General features: G+C 37.2%; 1 protein-coding gene across 1 annotated transcript in view; it reads left to right on the plus strand.

Annotated features, from left to right (window-relative positions):
* SOS2 (SOS Ras/Rho guanine nucleotide exchange factor 2) overlaps positions 1-12,522 on the plus strand; it is a 56,171-nt gene that overhangs the window by 23,312 nt on the left and 20,337 nt on the right. The window contains exons 7-10 of the mRNA XM_062577788.1: positions 564-674; positions 2,759-2,857; positions 10,394-10,521; positions 10,874-11,529. Of these exons, the coding sequence (XP_062433772.1) occupies positions 564-674; positions 2,759-2,857; positions 10,394-10,521; positions 10,874-11,529 (994 nt within the window). The remainder of the gene's footprint in view (positions 1-563; positions 675-2,758; positions 2,858-10,393; positions 10,522-10,873; positions 11,530-12,522) is intronic.

A 12,522-nucleotide genomic window follows, 5' to 3' on the forward strand; every position in this document is an offset into this window, starting at 1 on the left:
GTGATTGACCATGCTTGTGTGACATTTCCTGCTAAGGTGGTGGTACAACAATGCCTCCTTGTGACAGTCTCCAGAGTTCATCTGAACTGTCACTTTACTTGTACTTCTTTCCCAAGTGTCGTTCCTTTTTGCCAGAGAGGAGATTTTCTAACCTTGACTTTTCCAAAATTCTTCTTTCATCAGCATTGTGCATATGAGTAATACATGCTTGCATGGTGGGCTGCATAGTGGTGGTATAATTCATAGGGTCCATATACATTATAGAGTAAATTACTGTTCTTTGCAGAATATGAGTAGGCTGAAAGGAAGAACTTCTCTTGGTTTCCATTGTTTCAGTAAGGCAAAATTTGTGTTAGTGATAAGTATGGTGAGATTAAAATGTGTGCTTATAAAATTCAGAAGTAATGACTTGTGCTTTACTGAATATTTTTGTTTTCCAAAATTTAAATTTTCTTGAAAAGTTTCATTTCTGTCTGAGCTTACTAAAGGAGCAAATTGTACCAACTGGGACAGAAGTATCCTCCATCCTTCTTATATGTACATAATTCTCTGTCTTTATTTAGGAGCAAGCCTTTGATCCGTATGAAACCTTGTCCCAGGATATTCTTTCTCCACAATTTCATGAGCATTTTAATAACTTAATGGCAAAACCTGCTGTTGCTCTCCACTTTCAGGTAAGTGTAGATAAATACTGAATTCCTTTAGTTCTCATGTTTTGAGAGTTTGGATTTTGTCGGCAGTTGCTTACTTCCTACTGTTCTTTGCTAGAGGAAGAAATCCTGTGGATTCTGACCTTTTATCGGTGTAAGATACTTGGACTCTGCCCCTTCTTGCAAAAACTGGACTCAGCTCTGACTCATCCATCAATCTTTTGCAGGGTTTTAATGTGCTCACATCAGATTTCTTGCTTCCTACTGTGAGAATAGAGGGTGACCTCTTATGCCTGCCACTTCCCTGTCGTGCCTTTTAGTGCCAAACACAGGCGTCAAGGAACAGCATTTTAATTTTCTTCCTTAGATGTTGCAGGTCCCTCGTTTGGAGTTGAGACTGGGACTAGCGCTTTTTTCAGAATCGTTCCTTTAATACCACTATCCACCAAGTTCCTATGTGATTTTCCCCCACCACCACCAGTGTGGCAGATCTCCTGTTCAGAAGACTAACTTTGTACTCAGAACTGTACTTAGAGGAGCAGCAGAGCAAGTGTTCAGTCACTGACGCTTCCAGCTTAAACTGGGGTGGTAGAGCTTAGTTTACACAGTTTATTGGGGCCTGTGTCCCACTCTGCAAGCTGAGGTTCCTCTGAACCATTCCTTCTGGGTGGATGTTTCCTCTTAAACTCTGAGCACTTGGTGAACTGGAACATCTCACGCTTAGAGATTACTTAGAAATGAAGTAAATGTAAAGCCCAAAGACCTATTCCAGTTTAAATAGGTAATTGAATTGTCTGACCATGAATCTGGCCTCCTCTCTGGCTCTCCTCACTAGAGGGCAGAGATCCAAGCTCTGGGCTGTGGATGCATATGAGCTGTCTCTGGCAATTGCAGAGAGGTGCAGCCAGAAGTCTTAAACTGAGGATGAGTTCATTTCCAAAAAGGATATCAGCTAATTTGGCTTCTATTTAGTAGTTACATTGGTATGTAAGATAGCAGGGATTTCACCATCCTTTGGAAAATTTCTCCTCACCTTATCTTTTGAATTACTGTGTTAGTTAACAGCTGGGAATGAGAAGGGATTTCTCATTCATTTTATAACTCAGGAACTTGTGATTCTCAGTTTCTGAGGGAGAGATTGCTCATTAATTTATTCTGTATTTGATGAGACCTTTGTATTTCTGTGTTATAGTGGATGTAAATCAAAGCACGGCATCCATAATTGGAAGGAGAGGACATTAGAGAGAGCTTGGTGACAAGTTTGGTTATATAGGAATCCTTACTGGTCTCGAATATTCCATTGTTTCCTTTAAATTCTGCAGCAAATTGATTTGTATGGCCCACAGTAAAACATTTGTTTTGGAAATGAGTATGAGCATTCCTGGAAATATGTTTAAGTGTTTCCTTCATCCTGAGATGCGGCAGTTCACCTTGGAATGATATATGTGGCTTAGCTGTAAACACTGCATTATTCCGAGGTGGTGTCACTTTGAGCTAGTGCTAATTGGTGATTGCAAACTGCTGCAATATAAAGGTGCTATGGGCTGTGATATGAGCACCTTTGTGTGAATTCAAGGGTGCTTGTAAAATGTCTAATGGATAACTTACTCTTCGAACTTTTATATTTAGTTTGCCACTACTAGCAAGAATGCAGGCTATTCAACTAATTGCCATGTTTAAGGAGGCTGATTGTGCCAGCATTTGCTGTGGAGCTAGGGATGCTTTCAGAGCTATGGCTTTGCTGGTGAACGTGCATCAAGATCTACTCTGAGCTGTTGACAGGAAAAGGTTCTTGCGGTGTCTGGAAAAGGGTGTTTTGGGGGGTTCTGATTGCTTAATGGCAGGGAATTTCTTTGGATCTTACCAAAGAGTCTCATCAGACAAAAACACTTTTGCAAACTGTACTGTCTTCCTGTCTTCTTTGCTAGCAGATGTAATTAGTAGAATACTAGAGGAACATGAATTGGAAGAGGCACCCTGAATGTCTCCAATATAACCTCCTTGCTCAAATAGCACTGACTTCAGAATTAGATCAGGCTGTTGAAGGCCTTTTTCAGTCCAATTTTGAGTATTTATGGTAAGTAATTCTGTTTGTTTTTCCTTCTCAGTCTACTGCTGAAGGGTTTAAAGAAGCTGTACGATACATCCTCCCACGACTCATGCTCATCCCAGTCTATCATTGTTTGCACTACTTTGAGTTACTACAGGTAACCCTCCACACTCTTGTTTTCTGCTGAATAGATTTTTTTCATGTGAATTTGAGCTTTTAAATAGGCAATTAGATTTTAATTACTGCTTCTGAAAATCTGATAAACATTAATGTTATACCAGTTAGCATACGTCTGAAAAGTAAATCCACATGAAAAAAAAATCTTCAGGAGCATCTGTTGCTCTAATCTGAATGTTTAAAGTTGCTTAATTTTATAGAATATATAGCTAACTTTCATTGAACCTGAGATTTAATACAGTTAAAGTGTAACGTAGCAATATTTTAATTCCTTGTTTCTATGAATTCTGTTTTTTCCTCCATTCAGAACAAGGTAAGTATAATTCAAATCAGTATTCTGTCTCAAGTCACACTCCAGTTGCAATGCAGCTGATCGTGCGGGTGGGGGGAGGAGGAGGGCATTTCCTTTCTGCAGAAAGAATAACCTGTTCTTACTGTTCAGTCACTTGTTTTGAGTCCTAAATGGAAGTGATTTAGCAAAAAATACCATCTGTCAAAGCATACCACACTTTCTCCATATTAAGGAAGAGTGAAAATAAGTAATATTTTCGCATTTTGTGTATTCTAAGAAATAGCATTAACTAATATTTAGGCTTTATGGAATTCTGATTTAGATGATAAAAAATTACTCTTGTGATAAGACCCTTGAAATATATCCTACACTAGTTCTGTATATTATATTGGCATCTCATTTGTATTTTTAAGCAAATCTGAGTATTGTAGCATTATTTATTTCAGAATAGCCTTTATTTGTTTGACCACAGATTACTTGCACTTATTTTATTCTGATGTGCACTAGCAAGGTATTCCAGTTAGCAGATACTCCCCTTGGGTGTAAGAGCCCAAAAGTGACTAAATGACCAATCCTTTTGCTTTTGCAAATGTTTCTGCTATGAAGAGAGAGGCCAGCAGTGAGCAAAAATGTAACATCTGAGATCTATAATGATCATACTTGGATGAGAAAGAGACTGCATTCCACTACTGTAGAAAATGCAGTATATTGAAAAATACTTAGAGCTTAGATAGTGTGAAAAATGTTTCTATTTGCCCCATTGTGCTCAGAAAGTTTGTAAAGCTTAGAGTTGTGTGAACGATTAAATGGGTGAAATATCCTGAGGGTTTTGCGTACATTTTATTAATGGCATCAGAAGTTACACTTTTTTTAAGGTCTCAGTGTAAAAGTGATAGTAGTAGTGTTGTACTGATGTAATTGTTATGGTTTTCCTTTGTATTTGAAAGGATTTACTTGTATGAAGGAAGAATAGGAAACTTTGCAACATAAATCATATATAATACAATGTAAAATCATTTTGCTGATCAGTCAAAACAAGCTTTTTTTTTTTTTTTTTTTAAGACTAGTTCGGTGATTAATACCTAATGTAACTTTTTTATAGTTTAGTCCAATTTTCATTATCTGTGTTATGACTTTTTGCATATCAATTTAGGTAAGGAAAATACAGCTGGTTTAATATGAGTCATAAACCACATCTCCAACATGTTAATTACTAGTATTTTATGGAAAGGTTTAAAACTAAATGATTTCAATAAATTTTAAATCAGGAAACCTTTCTACTGATAGCTTAGAAAAAAAGTTATTAAAGCTAAACAAAGAAAACAAAAAAATTCTGACCTTCAATAAAATTTTCTCTCTATTGAGATCAGAAACTTTACACTCTTAATTTTAATATTTGCTTTCATAAAACTTGTGTTTTTATTAGAAGATCTTTACCAAAGAAAATGCACTAAAACAGATCAAAGAGCTAAATGATGTCAGCACAAGTGCAGCACAGTTCTGCCCATCTTGCTGTGAAATGAGCCCTGATAGCTTTCTAAATATGTGTGTCTCTCAAAATAGTTTTAACTTCCCTTTCCCTAAAGGTCAGTTGCATTTTTACATATCAGTCTCTGAAACTTTTTAAAATGTTCTTGTTTGACATTTGAAAGGTATAATTGGTTTAGTGACCTGTACTGTGGCGAAGGTCAGACTAATTGTGTCTTAAAGCCAGGAATTAGCATGCATCAGTATGAAGTTAAGGAATGAAATCTTAAGCCCCGGCTTTGGAAATAGTCAAGCACGTGCCTGATTTTACAAACTACAGGTACCTCGGTCACTGCAAAGATATTAGTTAAAAGCACATAAACATGTGACATAGTTACTTGCATATAAATCTTTGGTATTGAAACAATATACTGTTTGGGCATTTTTTTAGTGAAATGATACCTGTATTATTGATGGAAGTTTTGACTGTTTTTGTAATTTTAAATTTAAGAGTAAATGTTTTGGATATAGACTTGGTAGTTGTTTTTTCTAGTGACAGAAAAAAGGCTGGTTGCTATTTATGTTCTGAACATGGCACAGGGAAGACAATTGATTTTTTTGACAGCCTAACTTAAATCCGCAGTGCTCTGAGATTTTTTTTTTTTTGGTCTCTTGGAGGCTTTGAGCCAGCTCACAACTCTAGTTAATATTGATAGATTGGCCTTTTTATATGCACATTCTTAAAATTGTCTCACATCTTTGAAGAATGAATTTTGGCATTTCCCTTAGTTTACTTCATACTTGTAACTTAAATAATACAACAGGATGCTACATGAATAGTAATATTAGACTCTGCCTTATTTTTTTCACTAGGGAATTTCAGTAGTGAGAATGCATAAAAGTCAAATTTCATCAAAGTGTGCAGGATTTCTGAGTAGAATTAGAATTCAGCTGCTGTAGTCAACACTTACCTGTCTGCAGTCATTTTCTCTTTGTGAGTATTTTCTCCTTGGTATTTAAGAACATCTTAAATGCCACTCTGTAAGGAATAGTGGTAAATACTGTCCCTTTTATTGTGATTACTTCAGTTTCAAGTTTAAAATTCAAACTTGATGGTGTGTTTTGAAGACATGCTATATGTGCAGCAGTGATTTTTAAAAAGCACACTATTTTTAGGGACAGAGGAAGTATTTATTCAGCAGTATTAATATGTTACAAGCTTTTAGTATTGCTTCTCTGTTACCATTGTATTTAGCTCTGGTAGCTTTGTTGGAAGATGATCTGGCAAAAATAGAAGTAGAAAAGCAGTAAAGTATTTTTATGCCTTTTGTAGAGAGAGAAGCTAATATTGAGACTGCTCATCCTAAAGGAAGTTACCAAAAATCATTCAGACAACTGACTTGAGAGATGTGAAACAAAATAGTGACTGACTTGCAGAAGAGTAATGATGCTTGCTGTTTTGCAAAATGCAGAAGCTAGTAAACAGGAATTAAAATAATTTTTTAAAAGGTAAACCCTTCTTAAATCCTCTTTTTTTCAGTCTCTGGAGTTCAGGATCATAAGATAGCATTACTGAAGTCTCTGAATAAGCCGGGTCATATTTGGGTTTTCCTTTAATTGAGGAAAGAGAACAGAAAACAGGCAGCAGAAAACAGAGGAGAATGTTAGTGCTCTGTCTTTCAATTTTGTGTTTTAAGTAGCACATCCAGAGCATGGGATTGCTCTCACCTATTTACACAAGGAAATAAGCACCCTCGTTGTCAGGAGACTTAGGGTACCAATCAGGCACAGATCTTCCATTGCATATGAAGCAATACCCCAGCCATACAAAAGTAGATCCTGTAGAGAAAGTAAGCTACCGCAGCCGGGTACCAGATGGCACCTTGGCCCCAGCAAGCACTTTTTCCCAACCTCCAGCACAGCCACAGTTCCACTCAAATCATGAGTTGTTTCTTCATGCTTGTCAAACACTGAGATCCAAAGTCACTTTCATGACTATGACATCCAGCAACAGCCTGAAACACCCAAGATCTCTTACCATGTGTCAGTTGCCCTCCACATTTTTGTGGTCAGCTAAAGAGTTCACAAGGAAACGCCTGATTAATTTCTTTAAAGGTATTTTAGTTCATTGTTGCTTGTTAAAAGCTCTGGTTGCAGTAAAATAGTTTGACATACAGCAACAAAAAAGTGCTCAATTTACATGCACAAGCCATTAAGCAATAGTACACAGTCTTTCCTGTAGCCTTTCTAAGTGAACGCTATGACAGCTGACACTATCTTTCTGATTGTTCTTATGCACTCTCAAAGATGATAAAAATAGTGTCCAAACACTAGTCAGAAAGTTCATAAGAATTGAAAGAGAAGCAGACTTCTACATGAATCTGTCAGAGGTAGAGCCGAAAGGACTAATGCTTAGAATTCTGGATTATTTCTATGATAAGAATATGCATCTTGTGCAGCATGTTACTGTGCAGTGCTTATAAAAGAGTGATGTCTGTGTATTATCCTAAAGCATTTTGTGTGAGAGCCTGATAGGCTGTTAGTCTGCTACTTTTGACAGCATTGCCTTGTGCAAGGAGTTGTTCAGGGGACTACAGGCTCAGATTTTAAGGCTATTGTAGTTGTTACAGGCTGGAATAATATTTGCATGCTCACGCATTCTGCTTCCATACAGGATTAGGGTCTGTGTAGTTCTTCCAAGCTGCAGGATCTTCTGTGGTGCAGACACCCATTTGTGTGGCCACCTTGTGCAGGATCTGCATCAGAGAGTCCCTTTTGCCCAAGTAAGAGGCACAAGGGCTTGATACGCCTTGAACAACCTGAGGTAGTTTGTGTCTCTGGTGACCGCTGTATCAAATAGATTCGATTTGTCAGATCTCCATTAGCAGCAGTGGAGAGGTTACCAGGAAACAGCCTTTAACACCTTGAGTCAGAGGGCATGCCTCGATGTGACTTTTCTTTAACAATATTGAAAACTTGTTCAAGTATTCACAGATAACCTTGGTATACCTTGCTTCAGAAAGGATGGTTATAGCAAGGGTTGAAGGAGGTCACACTTAAAAAAAAAAAAAAAAAAAAAAAAAAAAAAAAACACCAGCTATCCTGATGAAAAAATGCAGGTAGTGATCAAAAGTTATTAGATAACAGAAATATGTTATGTTGTGAAATCTTTAATTGATAATCAAGAGTGTTCTGGGTTTCAAAATACAATGCTTGGCATTTTTAAGCAGGATTCCTTAGTGCTAGCAATGTAAAGCAGAGCTTAGTGCTTCCTCGGTCTTTCAAGATCCAGGTATGTTTTCATAGATGTGTCTGTTGATACCAGAGTTCAAAGAAACTTTATTTATTGAGTACAATGCAAAGAACTCAAGGGGTCAGATAATCTGTCTGAATTGTGAACAATGCACCAATTAGACATAGTATCTTTAAAATCATGAAAGTAAAGAGAAATCTATTCTGTTCAAGTCTGTTCAGCTCCAGAATTTCCCTTTACTGATAAGAGAGTATCTCCTTCCTTCTCATGTGACTTGCAAACACAAGATTATCCCTAATTCTTGCATGTGACTCACTAGCTTCTTATCAAGCAAGCCAAAATATATCAAATTCTATCTTTTGATCTTTTCCACTGTTAATTAATTATTTATACCAACAGAGAAACCCCTGTCTTGATGAATTACAAAAGTAGCTCCTTGTGAAGATGTTGCTCCTGTATAGTATGTTCAGACATGAGAGAAGTTTAGGGTTGGGTAAAATAATTCTTACTTCATCTCTAGATTTTTAACACAATAATAAAGAAATCAGATACGTTCAAAAGCTTCCTTTCTAAAGTACTGAGAGTCTACTAAATAGCGGTATCTAGTTCTCTGTGTACAATGGTTGGTATTTAGTATGTTTCATTACTATTTTTATCTCTCTCTCTCTCTCTCTCTCTCTTTTTTTTTTTTTTTTTTTTTTTTTTTTTTTTGTAATTTAGGTTTAATAGCTGTTACTCTCAGTTTATCACCACTGGTATTCTTATGTTTCTCTGGCAAAAGCAGGACCCCTTTCTCCCATTTCTAAAGATTTGCATATTTTCTCTGTCTAGCAAACATGTTGCACTTTTGCATCTGCTGTTTAGTCAGAAAATAATGATTGTTAAGAACAGGCATTTGGAAAAGTAGATGTTGGTCAAATGATTACGGAGAATGAGATACACTTCGGGTAGTCTGGCTGATCTTCAGGAAGTTGCAGAGGTGGATCCCGTTGATCAGTGGACCTGACCAACATGGGTTTGTTTTGTTTGTTTGTTTAATGCAAAAAAGGAAACCAGATACCATTTAATGCATGTTACCTCCCAAACACAGCTGTTGTTTTGGAGAGGGCATGTGCGAAATTCTACCCAGAAAATGTAAGGAGAAAGTATTTTGTGAGACTCAGTAGCTTTTCCCACCTATAGGATTGTGCACTTGTCATCTTCTCAAACCATTTCCATTTTGTATGACTGCTGCTAAGGGAAAGAAGGGTTTCCATAGAGGTAGGCATTTTCCCTTCCCTGTACTGTTCCTCAGCTCATAAACTCCCCTGAAATTTTTTGTCTTTGAAGCTTTAATTTCTCTAAGATGCAAGATAGAGGTTGTTTGGGCATGTGAAAAATAAAAATTTTAGTATTTTAAAATATATGAAGGGAGTGGGCCAATCTGGTCAAATCCTGTTCTCTCAATTACTTTTAGAGGAAGCTACATATCCTTGCTGAGGGAACGTAGTGGGGAAAGGAAAAGAAGGCTTCTGCCATGCTGAGTGATTGTAAGTAAGATTTCTCTTAAAGTACGTAGGTAAAACAGTGTTTATCCAACACTGCATGGCATATTATCTTGATTTTACGCAGCAGATCTGTTTGCCTTTATTTTCTTTAAAAAGTTCATACAATTGGAAACATGAAAAGGATTAATGAGAAAAATCTGTTCCTTATATCCTTATTTTTGGAACAATTGCCTTAAAGAACCAAAAAGAGGAACTCTGTGCCTAGGCTTTTCTCATAGCATACTACTAAAATATATGTGTATGATATGAAAGCCAGTTAATTTTCCTAATTCAAGGAGTTTCTGCCTCATGGCAAAGAGAAATCTGGTCCTTATAAAAAGGAAGCATGCTGATTTTTACTGTCCTTACGGTTTGCTATTGGTAGCAAACCTTGAATTTCAGTCTTCATTTAGTGTGGCAGAATTTGCAGTGCAGAGCTGACATTTCTTCTTGAAACAGATGAGTGTACTAAAGCTAGCTGAATTTAGAATGGTGAAAATAAAGGAGATTCCTGTTCACTTTATCTCTCAGTCTTGCTCTGAAATGTTGAGATTAATTGGCTAATTGAAGGAATATTACATGTAGATAATTATATGAAACAGCATTTAATCTTCAAAATGATTAACAAAATTATTATGAGTTGTGAAGTAGGATGTTAGTAAAAGGAACAGGAAAAGCAGTATCTGAGAATTAGCATTATCTCTTGGTAACGTGAAGGGTGAAGGGCTCTTTTCTAAACTCCATTTTGCTCTCTCCCACTACAAATCTACTGACTTTACCTGAATATCTGACAAATTTCTTTGCTTTGTTTACATGCATGGATAGTTCTGAGTGTGCTTCTAGTAGTACTTCTGTTGTTGACTTGAAGTCACTGACTTCACTGGGAACTGTGGAAAACACTGTGTAAGAATGTTTGTCAGTCTTCCTACACTTCCGTAAATGAGACAAAGCTGAAAAAAAATGTCTGTTATGTCATAGCAATTGCAAGAATGCAGTGAAGATGAAGAGGATCGGGAGTGCTTAAAACAAGCCATTACAGCTCTTCTGAATCTCCAGTGCAGCATGGAGCGTATTTATAGCAAACACTCACCAAGACGTCGGCCAGGGTAATAATACGCAAAACTTCCCTGATATCCCAAAGTTTCCAGAGAGGGAGATAAATGGCAGGGAAATGATTTCTTTTTCCTTATTAGATAGCTTTTCAAGGCATATCTTTATGCCAGTTTTTATTGTAAGTGGAGTAGCAGCCCCAAACCTCCACAGACCACTTCTATGAATAATGCCAGTATTCCTTTAGCCAAAGCGGTACATATGATTTATTTGGAACAGTAAACTTGGTTAGGGCATTTTTAGGGTAAAGCAATAATGATATAAACAACTAATTTAGTTGATTTTTAATCTCTTGTGATGGCAAGCGTGGAACGCACCCTTGTGACTTTTTTCTTTTATTCATTTAAGGGAGCCAGTCTGTCGCTTCTATAACCGGCAAATAAGGAGCAAGCATTTGGCCATCAAGAAAATGAATGAAATCCAGAAAAACATCGATGGCTGGGAAGGCAAGGATATTGGGCAGTGCTGTAATGAGTTCATAATGGAAGGTACATTGACGAAAATAGGAGCCAAACATGAACGCCACATCTTTCTCTTTGATGGTTTAATGATCAGTTGTAAAACCAACCACGGCCAATCACGGCTTCCTGGTTACAGCAATGCTGAGTATAGACTTAAGGAAAAAATTATTATGAGGAAAATACAGATTATTGATAAAGATGACACATCCGAATATAAATATGCTTTTGAACTCGTTTCTAAAGATGAAAACAGTATCCTGTTTGCTGCCAAGTCTGCTGAAGAGAAGAGTAATTGGATGGCTGCTCTGATTTCCCTCCAGTATCGCAGTACACTGGATAGAATGCTTGATTCAGTGTTATTGCAAGAGGAAAATGAGCAGCCACTGAGGTTGCCCAGCCCAAGCGTGTATCGTTTTGTAGTGGAAGACTCCGAGGAGAACATTGTTTTTGAGGACAACTTGCAGAGCAGGAATGGAATTCCTATCATCAAAGGAGGAACTGTTGTGAAATTAATTGAAAGGTTAACATACCACATGTATGCAGGTATCTTTTACATTTTTTTTAAATATATATATATTCATTTATTTTCTAAGATGGGGCTTGTATGGGTGATGAGATTTATCCTTTTGTCTTTTGCTTGCTTTTGGGGTGCGTATAGTTACATGTAAAGCAAGGTTTGCAGAGAGAAACTGTATCTCTTATTAGACCAAGCGGCTTTCCTAAAAAGCCGTAAGAAAACTTGGGGCCTGCAAGCTCACGGATTCCCTTCCCCACTCCCAAATGTATCAGTGGCCTACTAGGAGCTGCTGTGTGTTCTGCTGAAACTGTCCCCATTTGAACCTGGAGACCGTGATAGCCACAGCAGCAGTGCTCTTACAGGTTATGTGAATGTGTGGAGGAGGAGAAAGGATGGAGGTTGTCTTCATTATGCTTCAACCTGCTACTTTCAGAAGTCCCTCAGTTGAAAAAGGTGCAAATCACAGTGAGAATTCTTCAGATTCTTCTGTGTGGTAATATTGTAAAGCCACAAAAATTGAAACAGAAATAGTGACATGAAATACTAACATTGATGAAACTGTTTGGTAGATCTTAAGTTTGGAATGAAAGGCATACACTGAGAAGGAATGCAACAAAGCTAACGTGGTGATGCTGGTGGAGTTTTTGTAAAACTTCCCAAATAGTAATGGCCTGTGTTGTGTGTTTTGTAAGACTGCTACATTAAAAATAACGTCTGGGATTTAGAGTCCACCAACTTTTAAACTACTACAAAGCAAAATGTGTCTGGTAATAACGAGGCCTGATATTCAGATGAGTCTTTTGAGTCATGCACTTTACTTTACTGTGACAGCTAAAGCTAGTGTTGAGCTATGTGCCATAAAAAAGCAACATTTTCCATTGACGACACATTAAAGTTCAGTGTTGGTGTGGCTATTTGGCATGTAAGTAGCCCATGGATCTGGTGTCTGTGAGCCCCAAGCCATCCACTTCTGAAATGTGATGGCTTTCTGTGGTTTGTGAATTTACGACATTTTTCTG

This window comes from Rhea pennata, chromosome 5 (genome assembly GCF_028389875.1).
Source record: "Rhea pennata isolate bPtePen1 chromosome 5, bPtePen1.pri, whole genome shotgun sequence".
NCBI classification, from domain to species: domain Eukaryota; kingdom Metazoa; phylum Chordata; class Aves; order Rheiformes; family Rheidae; genus Rhea; species Rhea pennata.